The 21,796-nt window shown below is 48.0% G+C and overlaps 1 protein-coding gene across 1 annotated transcript; it reads left to right on the top strand.

The window, feature by feature from the left end:
* Positions 1-12,167: 12,167 nt before the first annotated feature.
* On the top strand, positions 12,168-16,559 carry LOC142559532 (uncharacterized). Its single transcript, XM_075671115.1, has 3 exons — positions 12,168-12,349; positions 13,332-13,597; positions 15,439-16,559. Exons 1-3 carry the CDS (start codon positions 12,221-12,223, stop codon positions 16,472-16,474), a joined length of 1,431 nt encoding a protein of 476 aa, XP_075527230.1. The 5' UTR covers positions 12,168-12,220; the 3' UTR covers positions 16,475-16,559.
* Positions 16,560-21,796: the final 5,237 nt, after the last annotated feature.

Below are 21,796 nucleotides of genomic sequence, written 5' to 3'. Positions count from 1 at the left end.
CTTCAGCGGTTTTGCACTTTAGTTAATAAAGCACACTCATCATCATCATCATCAGCCTGGTTACGCCCACTGCAGGGCAAAGGCCTCTCCCATGCTTCTCCAACAACCCCGGTCATGTACTAATTGTGGCCATGCCGTCCCTGCAAACTTCTTAATCTCATCCGCACACCTAACTTTCTGCCGCCCCCTGCTACGCTTCCCTTCCCTTGGGATCCAGTCCGTAACCCTTAATGACCATCGGTTATCTTCCCTCCTCATTACATGTCCTGCCCATGCCCATTTCTTTTTCTTGATTTCAACTAAGATGTCATTAACTCGCGTTTGTTCCCTCACCCAATCTGCTCTTTTCTTATCCATTAACGTTACACCTATCATTCTTCTTTCCATAGCTCGTTGTGTCGTCCTCAATTTGAGTAGAACCCTTTTAGTAAGCCTCCAGGTTTCTGCCCCGTAGGTGAGTACTGGTAAGACACAGCTATTATATACTTTTCTCTTGAGGGATAACGGCAACCTGCTGTTCATGATTTGGGAATGCCTGCCAAACGCACCCCAGCCCATTCTTATTCTTCTGATTATTTCCGTCTCATGATCCGGATCCGCCGTCACTACCTGCCCTAAGTAGATGTATTCCCTTACGACTTCCAGTGCCTCGCTGCCTATTGTAAATTGCTGTTCTCTCCCGAGACTGTTAAGCATTACTTTAGTTTTCTGCAGATTAATTTTTAGACCCACTCTTCTGCTTTGCCTCTCCAGGTCAGTGAGCATGCATTGCAATTGGTCCCCTGAGTTACTAAGCAAGGCAATATCATCAGCGAATCGCAAGTTACTAAGGTATTCTCCATTAACTTTTATCCCCAATTCTTCCCAATCCAGGTCTCTGAATACCTCCTATGCACACTATGACCTACTTTACTTTACAGCGATGGCTATTATGGGCTCACCCTTGTGACAGTTTTCATAACTGTTAATGTTCACCGTGAGCTCCAGCAACCGTCGCACGAATAGCACAATGCTTCCAAAGAAGTTTATAAATCAAGAAGAAACAAATGGTAGTTTCGCCCATAATGCGAAGCAGTGACGCGATATACGGTGCAGTATTGCATGCAGGAAGTCTTGCGATATTTCGCGCGACGTCGGTTGGAGCAAACATAAGCAGATGAGCGCGAGCAATCTTTTTTGAGAAGAAAAAAAAAAGCCCTAGTCGTTGTGCCACCGTCTCACCGGCAGCACAACACCCGGATGGAACCTCTACATTTACAGGTGTAGTCCACTTATTTTCGTGCCGGATCACTGCAGATTATATTTAAATGAAATGGAAGACGCGCTCGTCAAAATTTCGTTGGATTTCCCGGTATCCATTCGCTGATTGCGGCGTGCGTCTCTTCGGAGAAGTAAAGGAAATTGTGCCTAAACGAAGCTCCGAGAAAGTAAACGGTTTTATAGCGAAGCTATCATTGGGGCCCGTCGCGGAGTTTCCTGACCGTAGCTGCTGGGTGCTGCCGTTGTCTCGTCGAATAGCGCATATTTAAAAAAAAACAGTTAATTACATGCACGATGGTAGAATCGAACCTCGGTCCACCTTGAACACACCACCCTCGAACATAGCATCTCGATGCTCTAAACATAAGGCCAGAATGGATTTTTCTTTCTTTCTTTATCGTGTGATCGCCAAGTAGATCTTTGAGATAATCGCCAATTGTGTCACATTGCGTAGCAAAGATTAGAGATCTGCACGGACCCGGGCCGTCCGAAGCGTCTTTTGCCGGGCGGGAGACAAACTCGGGCACCCTAAATTAAAGGGCCTAAGTTGTGCCTTCGAGCACACGCGAGCACTGCATGGTTCAAAGCATTCTGTGCCAAGCTGAGCTGACATGCGCAAAGAGCTGGCTCTGTATACCTTAACAAAGACAATAAAAAAAGAGATGGTCCAATTTTTTTTTTTGACAGAAACGAACATTGCTTCCGCGTATGGAAAAATAAATTATCCGAAACCCGCTCTTTAAAACCATTTCCCTGTAACCGCTTTTGTGGTTGCGCTACTACAACTGTCGATACTATTACATTATTTTTACGCTAACGCAAGGGGTGCATATTTCTACTTGTGCGTTTATTTTACGCTGCATGCTCGTGATAATTCGCCTGTTTGTAAATACTCTAATAAAGCAGACGCGCCTCGTGTTTCCGACAGAAGTTCGGAGACCACGGCGACGACGACCCGTGCCGTGATGTATCTGCTGCTTCTCACCTTTAATTAAACATCATTCGAATACACACACACACACACACACACACATATATATATATATATATATATATATATATATATATAGGACAGGCCGCCATTGGAATCTGAACCTGGCAACGTTTAACGTTGGAACGCTATCTAGCGAGGCGAGTCTAGCAGTGTTATTGGAGGAATTAGAGGGTAGTAAATGGGATATAATAGGGCTCAGTGAGGTAAGGAGGACAAAAGAAGCATATACAGTGCTAAAAAGCGGGCATGTACTGTGTTACCGGGGCTTAGCAGAGAGACGAGAACTAGGAGTCGGATTCCTGATTAATAAGGAAATAGCTGGTAACATACAGGAATTCTATAGCATTAACGAGAGGGTGGCAGGTCTTGTTGTGAAGCTTAATAAGAGGTACAAATTGAAGGTGGTACAAGTCTATGCCCCTACATGCAGTCTAAATGACGCGGAAGTCGAAAGCTTTTATGAAGACGTGGAATCGGCGATGGGTAAAGTCAAAACAAAATACACTATACTGATGGGCGACTTCAATGCCAGGGTAGGCAAGAAGCAGGCTGGAGACAAGTCAGTGGGGGAATATGGCATAGGCTCTAGGAATAGCAGAGGAGAATTATTAGTATAGAGTTTGCAGAGCAGAATAATATGCGGATAATGAACACCTTTTTCCGCAAGCGGGTTAGTCGAAAGTGGACGTGGAGGAGCCCGAATGGTGAGACTAGAAATGAAATCGACTTCATACTCTGCGCGAACCCTGGCATCATACAAGATGTAGACGTGCTCGGCAAGGTACGCTGCAGTGACCATAGAATGGTAAGAACTCGAGCTAGCCTAGACTTGAGGAGGGAACGGAAGAAACTGGTACACAAGAAGCCAATCAATGAGTTAGCGGTAAGAGGGAAACTAGAGGAATTCCGGATCAAGCTACAGAACAGGTACTCGGCTTTAACTCAGGAAGAGGACCTTAGTGTTGCAGCAATGAACGACAATCTCATGGGCATCATTAAGGAGTGCGCAATAGAAGTCGGTGGTAACGCCGTTATACAGGAAACCAGTAAGCTATCGCAGGAGACGAAAGATCTGATCAAGAAACGCCAATGTATGAAAGCCTCTAACCCTACAGCTAGAATAGAACTGGCAGAACTTTCTAAGTTAATCAACAAGCGTAAGACAGCGGACATCAGAAACTATAATATGGATAGAATTGAACAGGCTCTCAGGAACGGAGGAAGCCTAAAAACAGTGAAGAAGAAACTAGGAATAGGCAAGAATCAGACGTGTGCGTTAAGAGACAAAGCCGGCAATATTGTTACTAATATGCATGAGATGGTTCAAGTGGCTGAGGAGTTCTATACAGATTTATACAGTACCAGTGGTACCCACGACGATAGTGGAAGAGAGAATAGCCTAGAGGAATTCGAAATCCCACAGGTAACGCCAGAAGAAGTAAAGAAAGCCTTAGGAGCTATGCAAAGGGGGAAGGCAGCTGGGGAGGATCAGGTAACAGCAGATTTGTTGAAGGATGGTGGTCAGATTGTTCTAGAGAAACTGGCCACCCTGTATACGCAATGCCTAATAACCTCGAGCGTACCGGAATCTTGGAAGAACGCTAACATAATCCTAATCCATAAGAAAGGGGACGCCAAAGACTTGAAAAATTATAGACCGATCAGCTTACTGTCCGTTGCCTACAAAGTATTTACTAAGGTAATCGCAAGTAGAATCAGGAACACCTTAGACTTATGTCAACCAAAGGACCAGGCAGGATTCCGTAAAGGCTACCCAACAATAGACCATATTCACACTGTCAATCAAGTGATAGAGAAATGTGCAGAATATAACCAACCCTTATATATAGCTTTCATTGATTACGAGAAAGCGTTTGATTCAGTCGAAACCTCAGCAGTCATGGAGGCATTACGGAATCAGGGTGTAGATGAGCCATATGTAAAAATACTGGAAGATATCTATAGCGGCTCCACAGCCACCGTAGTCCTCCACAAAGAAAGTAACAAAATCCCTCTAAAGAAAGGCGTCAGACAGGGAGATACGATATCTCCAATGCTATTCACAGCATGTTTACAGGAGGTATTCAGAGGCCTGGAGTGGGAAGAATTGGGGATAAAAGTTGATGGAGAATACCTTAGCAACTTGCGATTCGCTGATGATATTGCCTTGCTTAGTAACTCAGGAGACCAATTGCAATGCATGCTCACTGACCTGGAGAGGCAAAGCAGAAGGGTGGGTCTGAAAATTAATTTGCAGAAAACTAAAGTATTGTTTAACAGTCTCGGAAGAGAACAGCAGTTTACGATAGGTAGCGAAGCACTGGAAGTGGTAAGGGAATACAACTACTTAGGGCAGTTAGTGACCACGGATCCGGATCATGAGACTGAAATAACCAGAAGAATAAGAATGGGCTGGGGTGCGTTTGGCAGGCATTCTCAAATCATGAACAGCAGGTTGCCACTATCCCTCAAAAGGAAAGTGTATAACAGTTGTGTGTTACCAGTACTCACATATGGGGCAGAAACCTGGAGGCTTACGAAAAGGGTTCTGCTGAAATTGAGGACGACGCAACGAGCTATGGAAAGAAGAATGATGGGTGTAACATTAAGGGATAAGAAAAGAGCAGATTGGGTGAGGCAACAAACGCGGGTAAACGACATCTTAGTTGAAATCAAGAAAAAGAAATGGGCATGGGCAGGACATGTAATGAGGAGGGAAGATAACCGATGGTCATTAAGGGTTACGGACTCGATTCCAAGGGAAGGGAAGCGTAGCAGGGGGCGGCAGAAAGTTAGGTGGGCGGATGAAATTAAGACGTTTGCAGGGACAACATGGCCACAATTAGTACATGACCGGGGTAGTTGGAGAAGTATGGGAGAGGCCTTTGCCCTGCAGTGGGCGTAACTAGGCTGATGATATATATATATATATATATATATATATATATATATATATATATATATATATATATATATATATTCGCATGCTAAATGACCTCATAGGACCAAATCGTACGATCAAGGTACATGCATGTGTACCAGCAGAAAAATACCAGCGCAGGCAATGGGCCAGATCTCTAATGTTTCTACTGGAGAAACAAAGATTTAGGTCTTTTATTGCTTATACACTACAGCTGATTAGACCCCGAGAAGGTGGGCCTGACACATACGCGTTGTTAAGAACGGCCTGCTGAGGTGCAAGTTTTGCCAGTCAGGTGCGAGAGCGGCGTCGACTTTTCCTGGAAAGCCACCGCCATCCTCTAGCCAAACGGCGTCACTAAGTCTACTGTGTGCGGGGGACAATACGCCGCGGCCTCGACCCTTCGTCGCGGGATTGCCAAGATGAGTTCAACGAACCAGGCTTTGTGACTGAACACGCCATTGCCGACCCGGTCTGCCGTGAGCAAGGAAGTTCAAACGTATTTGGAGGCCCCGTCCCACGCACCGTTCCTGACGTAAGCCCCGAGTTCTGCGAAGACCGTCTGACCACGGTGGGGTCCGTAAAACGGGTGCGGAAGTGTGTGTGTGTGTCTGTAAGCCCTCCCGCTGAAAGGCGGCTCGTCTACGATGGCTGGTCGAACGGTTCTCTCACCTAGGGATCGAAGGAGGACCTAGTGTTTATAAACCGCTGTTGTGCGCCTGCTCAGGGTACTTTCTCTCTCACAGTCATGCTAGACTGATGAACTGCAACGCCCTTATGTAGATATTGTAAATAAACCCATATTCCTCGTTCTCGATGAGAAGCAGTCCTTCCCTTCAACAACGTCCTCAGCGTGTATAAGTTGGACGACGGCATGGGCCAGCTACCATCTAATTCATGCCCGACACCAATTTTGACAACTGGTTACGAACGGTGGGATTGACCTCCCAATCCTCACAGAGTACAGTACAATCCGTGTGTAAAAAAACATATATTCTTTTTTTATTTACAGGCCGGGCTTGTTCATGCACACGCGGGCCTTGGCTAAGCTTAGTAATGGGCGCCCGGGCACGAGCCGGGCCCGTTAAGGGCTCTAGCACAGGTTCGCGAGAACACCATGAATCCAAAACTCACGCAACGTAAATTGTGCAAGTCGTATAAGTACCTGGCCATGGTGTTCTGCGTGGCAGTGTTCCAGCGTTGTCTCTCACACGGCGACGATGTGGTGCCTGCAGAAACGCACATCTCCATCCAGGTTACCGCTCGAACAATCTCGCACGAGCGCCTTTTTCCAATGGCGTGTCCAGCAATCTGGCCATAGGCTGTAAAATGCGCAGATGTACGCCACACTATAACGAAACAACAGTCTCCGCTAAATAAAAAAATGGCAGGTTAGAGATCCGTGAATTTAGATTATGGCTCACGTTAAACCCCAGGGGGTCCAAATTTCCTGAGTCCCCCACTACGGCGTGCCTCATAATCAGATCGAGGTTTTGGCACCTAAAACCCCATAATCCAGTTTTTTTTTTTTTCAGAAACACGAGATGGGTTAAAGACCGAAAAAGAAAACGACGAGTGCGTGAGATCGCCTTCAGTCGTGCTCGCTGACAAATTACACATACGCACGTGATGCACGCACACGCAGAAGGCATTAACGAAAATACAGGCAGCAAAAGTGTGTGGGGACGTGAACTCTGACGAGCTGTTGATTTGACTCCCCCACCGTATCACGTAGTAGCAATAGATTGTTATGTTCACCTAAATGTGTGGTTTGATTCGACAATAAGCTATTTGGTGGATTGGGCTTCTTCGCGCCAGTTTGAGTCGGTGTCCCTCTTGTCCCCATAGTGCGGGCTGTACATAGAGCAAGAGCAATCAACGTACTACATCAACTAGTCTAATTCATCATTCTGTTTTTAAAATCTGCCAATAATGCCCGCTTCAAGCTAAGCGGGCGGCGATTTCCCACCCATTTGCTCCTTTCGAGGAGATTGAATGGTGTTGTTTATAGACTATCGCTAGCCCTCATGTAACCTTGGCTGCGAGGTTTGTGGATTGTCTCGACGGTCATCGTGAGATTACTTGTCAATGACGTGGGATAAAGGGCTACCTTATGGTAACACACAGAACGTTCGAGTTGCACTGGCTTGAACGCCAGTCAGGCGGCACATGCCACCATAAAACTCTTGTTTGTGGTGGCACCCGCCTTGATAAGACACACGAATGCTACCCCACTATTGACAAGCCAACCACCGCCTTATTTTTCTTACACACACACACACACACATACACACACACACACACACGCATATATATATATATATATATATATATATATATATATATATATATATATATATATATATATATATATATATAGGGGTTTTCTTCAAAGTTCAGCACGCAGTTCAGTGTGCGCGCGCGCGCAAGAACACTGGATTTGATCCAAACATTCATGAATGTTAACATACGCGAATTGTGCGTCAAACGCACAATTTCATTCGACGGAATACTGGGAAATAAGAGAGCAAATAAAGACACGTATCTCCACAGTCACGTATACGCGCTTTTTCATGGAATGTGCACAATAAGCACCACACGCGTTTGCGCCCTACATTTTATGCGTCCATATGACCTCTTCTATTGCGTGCCCTTGCCTATTGCCACGCGTATACTCATCTTTTCCGGTGATTGTCTTCCACGCACCGGCTAACAAAAGTTAAAAGGCTGTCGCTGGGCGCAAGGTGCGCCTTTCTGTATCGGAAGTTTCTCGAATGTTATCGCTTGTTGTATCTGTTGGCCGTGTTGTCGCTGAGCCTCGTGTAATAAAGTTTTGTGCGCGACGGGAGTACGGGTGTAGAATCTAGAACTTACGCGAGCACAAGCGATTACGCTGGAAGGTTCACTGAGCCATGTACAAATAGCTGGCGCATCTGATTCGCATATGGGATTTCGACGATCGGCGAGTGTGCTCGCCGCTATCATTGTGCCGAGTATTACGTGTTTTGCTGGGCACAGATTCGCCCGATAAACAGTTAGCTTCGTGACTCGCGTCGCACCACTGATGTTCCTCACCATCACTACAACGTGGCACTAAATAAAAGCGTGCACGATACTCACAACTATCGGGATACGCTCAAAGGCGCACACGTGATACGCGGCAGCTCGTGTTTTGAGAAGATTGAAACATATGACCTGTCAGAATGCTATTGCAACCCTTTCTCGATTCATATATGTACCCGTGGTGATCGGCCCTGCATCACTTGGGAGCAATAAAAACAATAGGATTGCAGTTTGGATTTCTCAGTTCTAAGAAGCAGGGTGGCTAGTGGCTTGCCGTTCTTTCACAAAAGCGTCGCCACGGATCCGTCGTGACCATACCCAGCGTGAACGGCAAATCACTTCACGAAAGGAGTTAACTAGCACGGCCAAAGAAAGTACGGCCTTGGAAAAGAGCAATAACGCTGTGACTGCGCAAACCGTAGCCCTCGTCAACCGCGTTCTACTGCACACGTCTCTGCGACCACTTTCACTGTTTCCGTATAGCGCTCACCAGCCTCAGCTCACGCGGTCACCCTATATAGTTCGGCTAAGAAATAACCCTAGATGCGAACGTGCGTGTGCGAATGCGCTTGCTTGCGCGTGACGAAAAACGATGGAAATGCGATACGCGCAACGATCCCACGCGTTTCGGGCGATCGCAGCCGAGTTATAGTCCAGCTGGCCTACGGACACCCATTCGTTTCCCACGCACAGTGATATCTTTAAAGCGCAGCTTTTTTTTTTTTTTCGCCCACGTGTTATTCTTTGCGGCAAAATGCCTTCAAATTAATAATTATCTCTCTCGCTCTCGCTCGTCCTAAACGTCCTAAGCTCGTCCTAAGGCGTCCTAAGCGCTCCAGATCATGTACCAGCTATCCAAGCGGATAAAATAAATTGTGGCTCGATACATCTGGACAAATACTTTCAACCGTTGCCTCAGCACTACTCACGTCATACAACTTCTCCGGTTTCTCCGCCACGCGCGTATGTTTACACAGGCTTCTCCGCAACGGGAATGTTTCACTCTTTGGGAGCAAGAATTTCATTCCTCCTGCTTCCGAACACCGCATCGTATCAAAAGTAGTGCGTGCGCTAGCGACTTCGTGCTTTAGCTAGAACATTGCGCATATCGGATTTACACGCTGAGGCAATATTTCGTGCCTGAGTTAACAAAGGCACCCAACGAAGTCTTCTTTTGGACAACAATTAGGAACAGCAGAGCTTTGTCGGTCCTTGCTGATGAGAAAATAACCGCAACAAGAAAAAATAAAAGAAGCGCTACTCACAACTACGTAATAGAGGAAAGGCTTTCATACATATATATATATATATATATATATATATATATATATATATATATATATTGCCTCGTCACGCATGCACACAATAAAAATGCAGACACAGTGCGAGAACACGTCCTAGTCAAAGATGGCTGAACAAGAATTCAAACTCTGAGATAGAGCAACTTACAACTCACTTAGACAACCATGTGTGTTCTTTTTTGAATAAAAACGAAGGCTTTACTTGCAAGTCTAGAAGAAGCGTCGCTGATTCTGCTCAGAATGTTAGTCCTCGAATAATGAGCCTCACAACCACGCGCAGTATAAGGTGGGCCACCATATGTACGCCCTTGTCCACTCATCTTGCTTAATTTTGCGCATGCTCCCTAAAGCAGTCATATATACATATACATATATATATATACATATTTCCGCATGGCATGGGAATGACATATGCCAAAATTCTGGAGCACATAACGAAGAGTTTCTCATGCTCAGTGCCACAATATCGTCTGCTTTCACAACAAATTCGCTAATTTTCCTCATCACTACCGCACAACCAACTAGCCCAGCAATTAATACTTCTGTCCGTCCTTTCCTCAATTTTCCCGTACTTTTTTTTTATTTCTCACTGTTCCTAGCATAAAGATCGATCTTCGGAATTTCTCATTGAAGTTAAAGCGCATTCCTCGTTCTACGGCATCTATGCTTGAAGAAAGTAACCATTCGAATAACAACTCACACAAGGCAATATTCTTCCCTCTGTCTGAAACAAAAAATTCAATTTTGCTCACCGTACTAGCAGACGCGGCAGCCGCACGCAGGGCTAAACAGCGTTCTGCCAGTTCTCGACTTGCAGTGCGCATACGTAGTGGTTGCCTAGACGACCGAGCAGAGTAATCTACGGTCTCATCGCTCGAATTTTCTACGGTGCGGCTGACGTTCGCGCTATCGCTCTCATCTATCGCCCGCAACAGTAGCAACTCCGTCGACGCGCTTAAGTTTAATCTCGATGACGTGCCTGAATCGCGCGGCGAAACACAGATTCGCGAAGCCTTGCCTTCCGTATCTTTCGCAACGGTGCGTCGAATATCTGCCGGTATTCGTGAAGTGCGCCGCGACCTAACCTCCCAAGACCCGAGAAGAACACAAAAAAAATTGTGGAATTTTACGGGGCAAAACTGCGATCCCATTATGAGGCACGCTGTAGTGGGGGGTTCCGGAAATCTTTGCACTACCTAGGCTTCCTTAACGTGCACCTAAGTACACGGGTACTTTCGCCCCCATCGAAATGCGGCCGCCGCGGCCGGGATTCGATCCCGCGACCGCGTGCTCAGCAGCCCAACAGCATAGTCATTAAGCAACCCCGGCGCCGAGACCCGAAAACAGGGGTGCGCTATTCAGGACACTGCCAAATTCAACTATGTCGCCAAATTTTTAAATACGGCGGCATTTTGAGCCAATCACAGACGCCGGAGCAGCCCTCTGGACTAATCAAAGCTGTTAAGATGGCGAATTCTACAAAATGGTGGAACTTGACTCTGCCCATGACAGCATTCCGGCTTAAGTACGTAATCGGTTTTCAAGTTGGTTCTTGCTGCTGACAGATAGGTTACAAAGTTGAATAACCTTTTTTCTTTCATTTCTCTCTGTTTTTTTTTTTCGTGGTTAGATGCCAACTTCTTCTCCACGCACTTGCATTTGCACGTGAGTAGGCAAATTAACTTTCTCCGTGTTTCTTGTGAAAAAAAATATCTACTTTGGCGAAACAGAAAGACAAGATGTAGAAATAACCGTCATGGTGAAGTAGTGGCCTTGCCGTTACACTGCTAAGCCCGAGGTTGCGTGATCGAGGCCCTACCACGGCGGAATTAAACCGAGGTTCCCTATTATGGCGTGCCTCATAATGAGATCGTTGTTTTGGCACGTAAAATTCAAGACTTTAGTAATTAATGTAACATCCTGCAGTAGACATCCGCGTAGACACTGCATCCTTAATTTTCATGCGTTCTCGCGGTACTCGAAACTCGCTTCACATTCGCTTTTCAGTTGTCTGCAACGACGCGAGGTACTGGTAACATCAGCGTTGAAAGAAAAAATACAGCGCTGGTCCTGTGCTTCTTCCCTGGTCCTGTGCTGTGTCCGTATGTTTGTTGGCGCTGTATAAAATGAATAATAGTACTTAAAAACTAAACGTTGTAATCGTATTGTATCACTTCATTTTTTTAAGGAGGCGCGTCTAATATTTCCGTTTTCTCATCCCCCGGTCAGCAGCGAGACTGACTGCATTGCCTGGCTCAGGTACGAGGACGTCGACCGACAGCTTGAGGAGGAGGAGGAGAAACTTTATTATTGCAGAAACCGTTGCGCGGTTTATTCCTGGGTGGTTCCCTCTGACAGGGCTCCACTGGCGATCGCGGCTCGCCGGGCCTGAACTGGTGGACTGGGCGGAGAAGGCCAAGCAGGCCCAGGACCTTACTTGAGCCCGATCCCTCAGCCAACTCACCACTTCCCCCTCCCCCCTTTCAATAAAGTTTACCACCACTACCACCACCTCCCTTACTAAAGTCTTTTCTTCAGCCACAAATGATCGTCTCATAGTACGACTTTCAGAACATCGCGCATTGAAGAAAAAGAAGCTGCAGCAAACGTACGCCGGAGCAAGAGAGGAAGAAGAAGCACCAGAAGAGGCTACCGTGGAAGCAAGCGAGCATTCAATTTGGAATGGTGTACCAGGGCCCGATTTACGCCAGGGACCGACAGTACCGGGCCCACCGTTGTCACTGGGAGAAGGTGTACGTTTACGACGACACGCTATGGGTGGACCGGCACCTCATCCTCAGGCACCACAGGGTGAGACTTCATTCCACAACTCAAGAAAAAAATATAATCCCCACAATGCCACCGATTTATTATTGGTTGCTTATACGCACGTGTGCACCTTGGTTGTCGTGCCACCGCAGTATATGCATGCCAGCTGCTCAAGATGGTCAAGAAGCAGTGGTTTCAGATCTCGCACTTTAAATATCGCAAAGACTTGTTAAACCCAGCATATAGTAGATATATGGCCACATGTCAGTGCTTGCACGTCCAGCCCATGTACGTTAGGGACACCCGCCTCTCCTCCCCTTCCCCCCCTCTCTCCCACAGTCTGCATACTTAATTGGCGCTGCTCAGGCCCCACCCCTTGTTTACAAGATATTTTTTTTTCTCGGAACCGGTGTTTTGGGTGTTAAGTGGCACTGTGCCATTACTTCGCAAGCAGTCACCTCGAATCGGCTGTACACCACGCACATTGTGCCTCGCACGCTACGATTGACTTTATGAATACCACTGCTAAGTCAAGGTAAGTCCACATGAAAACCTGCCCTCAACCTGATTGGACGACTGCCGATCATGGGCCTCTTTTGAGAAGGCAACGTTTTCGCCCAACTAAGTTCGGCTATAGTTCCCTTCGAAATCATAAAAGTTTCGTTCGAAGTTCGCAGTGGGCGCTAATGTCCACATGCCAGATTGGCGCGACATCTACACGCAAAGGCTAGGAACTTAGACCGACGTCGATCCCGAAGCGAGCCCGTGCTTTCTCAGTAAAGTCGGGCAGACAGCTTTGTTTCGGCGCAAGAAAAGTCAGGCAGCTAGGAAAATGAGCGCTGCTTAGTTCTTGCTGTGCCAGGTGAGCGCCCGTGACACCTTTGACGCTAAAGCACTTTGGTGCGTGGGATAAAGTTAGCCTGATTCTCCTTCCTTGGTGTTTCTGGGCGGTGCAGATGAAACAGGAAGCCAACGGCGATGTACTTCTGGCCAATTTCACGCCGTGATGTTTTTGACCACGCAGATGCGTCGGAGCCTGCTGTTCCTGCTAACGACGGTCATTGTCTTGGTGCCGTTCATGCTGGGATGCTTGCTCTACCGAATAAAAGGCTTAGATGACGTGAACCATCTCTTCGGCTTCGGCAAACCCGTGGAATCCACCAACGCCTACAACGACCGCGCCGGCAGGGCAGTGGCCCCGCATGCGCAGTGGGTGGAGCACGGACACCGGTGGCGGACTCCGCAACGTGGTCTCCGTCTGTTCTCGGCCCACTACCGCCACGAGCTCGGGTGCGGAAACGCGCGTGGGCGTACACTTGCCCCTCTTCGTGCGCAATTTTATTTTATCGTACTGCCAACTTTGCGTCTCCTCTGCAGCGTTAAGCGCTGCGCGTACCTCATAGCGTTGGGATGTGTTGTTTGTTGAGATATGAAGTTTGTTGCTGCCGGTAAAACGGGGCCATGGACCACGTCAAGCCTTGCTGGCTTTTTTTTCCCATGGTCCTCAGCATCAGTTGTATGTTGAAATAAATGTGATTTCATTTCATTTTTTGGAACCACATGAAGCCAACAGAAAATGAAGCCAAGAAAAACATAGGGGAGGGGGAAGGGGGATTACTCGTTTTAATTGGAAAGTGGAAACGGCAAGCAAAGGAGAATAGAAAGTGCACAAAAAAGACACTTAACCACCCATGGGAGCCGAATCCCACACCTTCCAAATTGCGCGTGCGATGCTCTTCCCATAGAGCCACGGTTCTCGCATCCACATTCTTGGACATATACGTACAAGTACAAGATATGACGCAACCAGTGTTAGCCAACGCCGCTCAAGGCGATGGCGGCAGATGATCGTACTAACCGCAGGTGGTACGTGGCACGTGAACTCTAAAAAGCCGCTGGCCAATAAACCCTCGTATGCAAACTGACGGCATGAGCGCTTCCAGAATAGAGACCTTCGCCATACGTAGTGAACGAAACGAAGCGCTCGTTTTCCGCCGTTTCTCTTCTTGTTGCTCGTGGATTATTTTATAGCATCTGGGGGCAGAAACTTGCACTTCACAAGTTATAAGGTGCAAAGCGTCGACTGCATAAACCGTATTTCCGGCGTCTTTCCGCCGTTTTGTCAGTTCTAAGACGAGTTTTGAACGGCTCAGTTAAATACTCATCTGTTAATTCTATTCCGAATTGTTGTCACGGACACTTGGGGTCACTCGCAAAGAACACACTTCCGGAGGAACAGGCGGGTGGGTAATGAAACGGGTTATGATAAAGGGGTCAGTGCCACGTACCATCAAATTCGTTCTTTTCATATTTATGGTGTATCTAAACACTTAAATACTTCTAAGCAACTAAGAATTACGTTACAATGAATAGAAAGTTTTCTTCATTACACGTTTTCCGTTTCCTTGCGCCGCCAACCTTCCAGCCATCTCTTACTAGTTCCCCTACCAGGATTTCCCCTGTTTCTCATTGAAACCCAAGCCATCGGCAGGCCAAAAAGGCACGTGCCAACTGCAAGTTACGCCCCGCCAAGAACCCGTCGCCTTTCCACGCCTAACGATGCATAAATGATTCTGTCCTTTCTGCAATGTCTGTAAGCAAAGCAGAACAAGAAACGTTTTATAGCCATTCCATCAGCACTACAGCGTTCGCGCGTGCATTCTGCTTAATCCTACGGCTATAAGTGAGTAGCTACTTCGACTTTCACTTAGGTCTTAAAAAGCACACAACCTACTATAGTGCCTTAGGTGCATACTTCTCCAGCAAAAATATACGGACCAGGAACAGTGAGAATTAGACCTTCACAAAAATATATAGTTTACAATATACATGTGCCATTTTGCCGCATGGCGTGCTACTGCAAGCAAAATGGACAGTGCACTCGAAGCTGGGCGTGCACTGCACATGACATCCATGGTATGATACAGGAAGAATCATGGATGAGCAGCCAGATAAATTATGCGCGACCACTTTAACGACAGACAAGAAACTCGAAAAATTTTCTTCCGGGCCATTTCCTGCCTTCATTCCGTCTACCAGCGCTTGGCAGAAAGTGTAAGGAAAGGATCCAAATTTTCGCTGGCTCGGTACAAGTGTCTAATTTTGTTGTGCTTCCCTTGCATCTTATCCAGGTCCTCGTCGAGGCCCATGATACGAATCATTGCGCTTGCGACTACGGAATTCCTGGAAACCTGCCTTGTGCAAGCCCGCGTTGTCTACCGGGACTACCCGAACTCATTTCCTACCGAACCTGTCGTGTGCAGACGGCTGTCCCGCTCGTTGCAACAAGCAGGACCCAACGCCTCTCTACTGCACGACGTGGTTCTCGAGTTAGCCACGGGTCAACCCGATGACCGAGTACCGGTTGCCTTGTCAATCCAAACGAGTCAAGACCCCCGATCCGTAGTGTGGATCGCCGTGAACACGTCGTTCATCGAGCCCCTCCGCGACAGGGATTCTGTGGCCATCTGCCTGCGCCTCGACGGCGCGAGCTCCGAACACGTGACCGATTTGGCTGAGTGGTACCGGTCCCGAGGAGCGCGACAGGTCACTGTTTACGGCGTCGCCACCAGAACAGCAAGCGCCGACTTCAAGGCGCCTTCATTTAGGGGAGAGTTCGTGTCCTGGTACGACCCCGAGACGCTCGTCGGAGTCTCGGACGTGACAACTATGTCGCTGATGCTCCGCGACTGCGCGCTGCGCTCTTCGGCAACGTCCAAGTGCGTGGCGTTTCTGGGCGCCGACGAGAGGCTGGTGGTCGAGCCTCATGGCTCGAGGGCCAAGTGCTGCTTGCGGGACCCGCGTCTACTGCGGACGTGCGAGAACTCCTGGGCGGTGTTTGTCGAACGCCGCGGCGGCAACGAGCTCTTTTCAGCTGGCGGTTCTTCTTGCGAAGGATCTATTGGCATCAAGAACATCCCTTCCGCTAACGCGCCGACCCCGCACCGTCGTTCGCCAACGGCACTTTATCGGCGCTGTGTCAACGGGACGATGCGGGAGGCTGTCCTCTTTCGTGTGGACGATGGCTTGCTGGATGGTTCGACGGTCGAGGACGAAAATTGGAGCCTTCTCGCGCCGTCCATTGCCGTCTTGCGCTCATTCACAGCCGCCAGACCTAATGACCGGAGAAACAATTCGAAAGTCCGAGAGGCTTCTGCGTGGCTTTGAGCATGTGTCATGGAAAATGTTCCGTAGCTGTCTTTCTTTCTTTCTTCTATGCGAACTTCTGTTTGCGTCTGTTAATAAAAAAAAATTGAACGAAGTTCGTGGTCACTTACATTCGTTCGTTATGCGTACGTTACTCTTTCGCTATGCGAACACGCCAGTGTGTTCTCCAGGTTTGAAAAAATTGGAGGACGCTTAAGCTTCGCCTTCAAGAGTGGAACGCGACAGCGTTCCCGTCGACCCGCCAAGGGGTGTAAGACAATGGGCTACGGCGCAGCAACTACGCACCCCGCATCGGACGCGGTGAGCGTCGAGCAACGCAGCGTTCGGCGCGACAACGAAATGTGCGCCTGAGCAAGCGACGCACGCCTGAGCCTTAGAAACAGCTCGTTTCTAAGGCAACACCGCGTTCACTAGAGGCGCTTTTGTACCGCTTTGAAGCATCGAAAAACAGGCAATAAAGAAAGAAAGAAAAAAAAAGAACTCGTGGCTCAGTGGTAACGTCTCCGTCTCACACTCCGGAGACCCTGGTTCGATTCCCACCCAGCCCAGCTTGGAAGTTGCTTTTTATTTATGAAGTGCCTGCCGTGATTTATCGCTCACGGCCAACGCCGCGGACGCCGACGCCGACACCGACACCGACGACACCGGCTTTTCTGCGACACGAGCTCCTTAACGCTATCGCGTTAAAAACGCGTTTCCAGAGTTCCTATAGAGCTGCTCCAGGCCATGACATCATAGAGATAGCTGCCTACCGTGAACCAGCTGGTTCCCCAAAACACGGGTGTTTCTATTGGTTCTCGGCCTTTTGTCATGGTAAAGGAGAAAAAAAAAAGCGCAGCTGCGGGTTACTGTAGTGAAGTGAAGTGGATTAACCAGAAATTTTTTTAAAAAGATATCGCAGATTCGCCCGAAAGGTGAAGCATCGATTGCGATAGCAAATTTGTACACAGCTATACGAAGTAAGGATAGTAATTTCTAACGACCGTGTAAACTTTGAAAAATTCGCTTAGCTCAAATAACAAGCATGCGGTCAGCGCGCACAAGCAAACCAACTCATCACACTCAATGAGCGCGGACACATCGCTATCAAAACGCTAGCGCGGCAGCAGCAGCGAGCGAACGGATCTTCGTGCGGTCTGTCGCTTCATCGCAAGAATGGCGAGAACACAGCGCGCACAAAGGTATGAAGTACAAGCCATCTGCATATCCCTTCCAAGCTACGGCACGCGGCCATGCAAAGTACGCACTTGTTGGCCGAGTCGAAGCCGCCCCCGCGCTGCCTCCCGCATTCCTCCATATATGGCGCGCGAGGTTGAGCCGCCATCGTCAGTTTCCCTTGCGCCCGGTCGGGAAATGCGCAGTTGCTACCGAAGCACAACGCCGCCCCCTCCCTCCCTCCCATCTCGCCACGGCCTTTCGCACGACGGAAGACGTCGCGGCTCCCTTTGCGCGTGCCAGATGGAGCCACAATCGTCGGCTTCCCTCGCGTGCTTTCACTCGCACATACAGCATACGACGCGCGGCGATGGTGTTATCGCCCTTGGACTTTATACGGAACATCACGGCGACGGCAAAAATGCGCCTGGAATGCCCATATAATTGCTATCGCAATAAATGTTTATTCTTCCCAGGTGTATACTTGCTAGCGACGTCATAGGTTTCTTGTTTGCAAACATGAAGCTTATGTATACGTAGACCTACCCGGGCTAGCCGGACCATCTGACAGTACGTTATAAGTAATACTCAAGAAAGGAATTCAACGCGGTTGGTCGCTAACATATTCCTTCGATATTCATGAACAGACATCGCCCTGATATCCGTGTATTCTCAGGTTTGTAGAAAATGCGTTGCCAGGGCACCTTTAAAGGAACACTGCAACAAAATCACACTTTGTGTAAACTTATTATATATACGTAGTGTATACCACTAAACCACTTTTGACAAAGTGGCAGAGCTGGTTATTGCATAGTTATTTCTGTAAGCAGCCTTTAATGAGCAGCTAAGCTAACGATGCGTGTTGATGTATGCGACACAGGTGGTGTCGCGGGTGTCGCCATCACATAAGCTCCAGCACGCCTCGTCCGAGTAATGTCAATGCGCTGCCGGTTCGCTCGTGTCGCACCCCCGCGGAACCACAGATACGAATCGGAGCAAGCGGCAGCTCCGAGCGTCTCGACAGCGACCTTACGGCGAGGGGGCTCGCCGCGGCACCCCACGGCGGCATGGGTATCTACGCTATGCGGTGGTATGGTCTCCGTATTACTTCGCGCGCTTCTATAGGCGTTCAGAGCGCTCAAACTTAATAATTGCTTATGACATGTATTTATGCCTCAGGAATAGTTTCCTTTCTTTCTCTTCGTTATTTCATTTTATTCTTTGTAATGCTGCTGCTCGGTGACTGCGCGTGCATAGCGGCCGCAGTGTTGTCGGCTTGCATTCTATGTTATTGTATGGTTCCCTTTGGAGGAGGAGGAGGAGGAATAAACATTATTTTAGAACAGCAGATTTTAGACCTAGGCCTCTTTACCTAGATGAGGGCCTCGAGCCCTTCGGAGAACAAAGATTTTTTTCTTTCTTGGCGTTGACAGTACTGAAGCAATTAAAGGAACGACATGTCTCACATACACGTAGAGAAAGAGAGAGAAAGAGAGAGAAACATTTATTTGTCATGAGATTGGGCGACTTCCTCGCATGGTAGAGCCCTTAGTTCAGGGCCCCATTGGCTCGCGCCACTCCGCGTGCCCGCCGGATCAGCCGTCGCTGCTCTTGCGGGTCTGAGCTGGTCAGCGCAGTTTCCCAGGAGGAAGGTGAAGGAATAGGGGAGTAGCCCGGAGGGTGTGGGCACTCCCAGGTGCAATGATATACTGTGGGCTTTGCTCCACAATAGGGACAGTATGAGGGATATTGTTTGGGGTGGAAGAGGTGAAGGTAAAAGAGGCGGGGAAATGAATTAGTTTGAAGCTGTCGCCGCGCGAAGGCATCTTCTCGATTAAGGGAATTATGTGGTGGAGGGAAGAGTCTCCTGGTGTCTCTGTAGAGATATTTGTAGATCTGCTGTATTCGTTGAAGAAAAGTGTGGTACCACATTGGGCCCTCACTTTCTATAGACCTCAGACTCTGCCCAGGCGACGCTGCGGAAAAACCCCTCACCAGCGCCCCCATCGCCGCCTTGGCGCGAACTGAGTAGTGCAAGGAGAGCTGTCCGCAAGCGAAGGTGCATAGGCCACAATGGACCCTTCTCTTTCGTTTGTGTTGAGGCACGGTTTCCTAAAAATCAAGGACCTGGAAAGCTTCTTCCGCCCGTCCACGCTTCCGGAAAGGAAGCTCAGCAGGGCGAAGTAAGTGTACAATATAAAATAATGTCTCAGGTGTTATTTCGGCGCGCTGCAACTCGCAAGTTCAGAGAGCATCAGGTTTGTCTATCGGCATATCAGCATAAAAATCTAAGCATTCCAAATTGGTTCATATTGAATGTCTTGAACACAAGACTTAAGTATCTCCTATATTTTTATGTATTTTATCGTAATGTTTTGTCTCGCAATTATTTACAGAGAGTAAATCCTTTCATAGCCTTTTCCAGGGCAGCAAACAGAAAACGTTTTCCAAGGCAGCAAACAGCGTGCGATCATAACGAAAGTAAGCTTCCTACAGTGCCTACGCGCTGCATCTTTCTTTCTCGCAGGAGCTACAGCATCGCTCAATACCTTAATTTGAACTTTTCGCAGACGCTTTGAGCAACAAGCGCGCACAAATAAATGTAAATAAACGTGACATTTTTTTCTTTACACACGTGCGTTACTTCACAATTACTCATCCAGTGCTCCCACAGCAACTTTATTGCTCACATTTGAAAAACGCAGTCGAGCAGGCTCAGCACATTGCGAAGCATGCTTGTATCGGCGCAGGACATACGAAATACCGAAAGTAGAAATGAGCTCGCGATACAACGATGCTCTAGAACAGGATTTTGAATTCATAAACGAGCCAAAATGTTTGGTTAAGCTGACCTGCCAAATTTCTCCGTTCCACTTGTTGAGTCAAGCGGAGACGGACGTCTGTTAAAAGGTGGAGATATCGATGGCACATAAGCAGGATGGTTCGCAACGTTGTTTTTTCTGTTACCAACGAAGTGGCGGATGCAGGTTCTTGAGTTTTCGCTTGGTTACCACGGTCCTCCGTCAGGGCTACGCAACACAATTACAGAACAAAATTGTCGCACTTTCTCATGCGAGCCGCTGTGTTGTGGGGAATGCAAGTAATTCGATTACCCAACAGGTTGAACGGTCCGTATCCAGCGCTCTCGCCTTTCCCCTTCATACGATCGCGATGGAAATCGGTAAAACTGAACGTTGTTATTCCGTCATTCACGTTCATGGTACGTTCATCGGTATGGTGGCGCCATCTCGTTCTAGCGCCTGCAAACGCAATATTTCACGCGCCGCGGCCTCTGCGATCAGCTTTGGCCGCGCGCCGTTGCTCAACGGCTCGCCGCCGGAGCAGATCGCGTAAAACCCCTCAACTTCGTAGAGTAGTGCCACACTTTGAAGAATGCCGCCTCCTCCTCGCGCGCTCTGGCCGAGCCCGACGCCGCGTCGCTATTGGCCTAAAAGCATCACGTGGGCCCTCGCGCCGTGAATCAGCGCCATTTTTGCTCGAGAAGTGTCTACGGAGTGGCGAGGAGCGCATGTTGGCGCCGTTGCTACGCTCGAGCAGTGTAGGCGGCGCCACGGTCGAGGAGGGAGGAGCGTGAAAGAGGAGCAACGAGGAGGAGTGAAGGCGGATGTGGAGAGTGTCGCTACTTTACGAAGTTCAAGGGGTTTTAAGATTGCAGATACTGCATTTCACACACCGCAAATTTTACAAAATTTTCTTAATAGCAATCCGATCGTTTATAAAAATGTACAGAATAAGTTTCACATGTTGCATATATGTACATGCTACATGTTAACAAAGGGAAAATCAGTCATCCACCCAACCGTAGCAATTGCTACACCCAATCGTCCCAGACCAGGACGAATTTTTCTTCAACTGAGAGGCTTTTCTTTCAAGGAACCTGTATGGGTTTCTATTGTAGCAATTACTACGATTAGGTGGATGTCTTATTTTCCCGTTATTAATTACTTCTCTCCACCTTGCGGGTTTCCGCAGAACTATTATGTCATGCTACGTGTTAATGGTTGTTTTTGCACAATAGATATTTTTAGTGTTACAAAAATGAGTCGTAGCAACATGGCAGCCCCAACAGATTCATGGTACTCATAATGGCAATAGTACTACTATAACTAGAGGAAAATCTGGTGCTGTAATCATTTAAATATCATA

This window comes from Dermacentor variabilis, chromosome 10 (genome assembly GCF_050947875.1).
Source record: "Dermacentor variabilis isolate Ectoservices chromosome 10, ASM5094787v1, whole genome shotgun sequence".
Classification (NCBI taxonomy): domain Eukaryota; kingdom Metazoa; phylum Arthropoda; class Arachnida; order Ixodida; family Ixodidae; genus Dermacentor; species Dermacentor variabilis.
The sequence above is the reverse complement of the archived record's forward strand: the minus strand, read 5'-3'. Positions and strand labels throughout refer to the sequence as shown.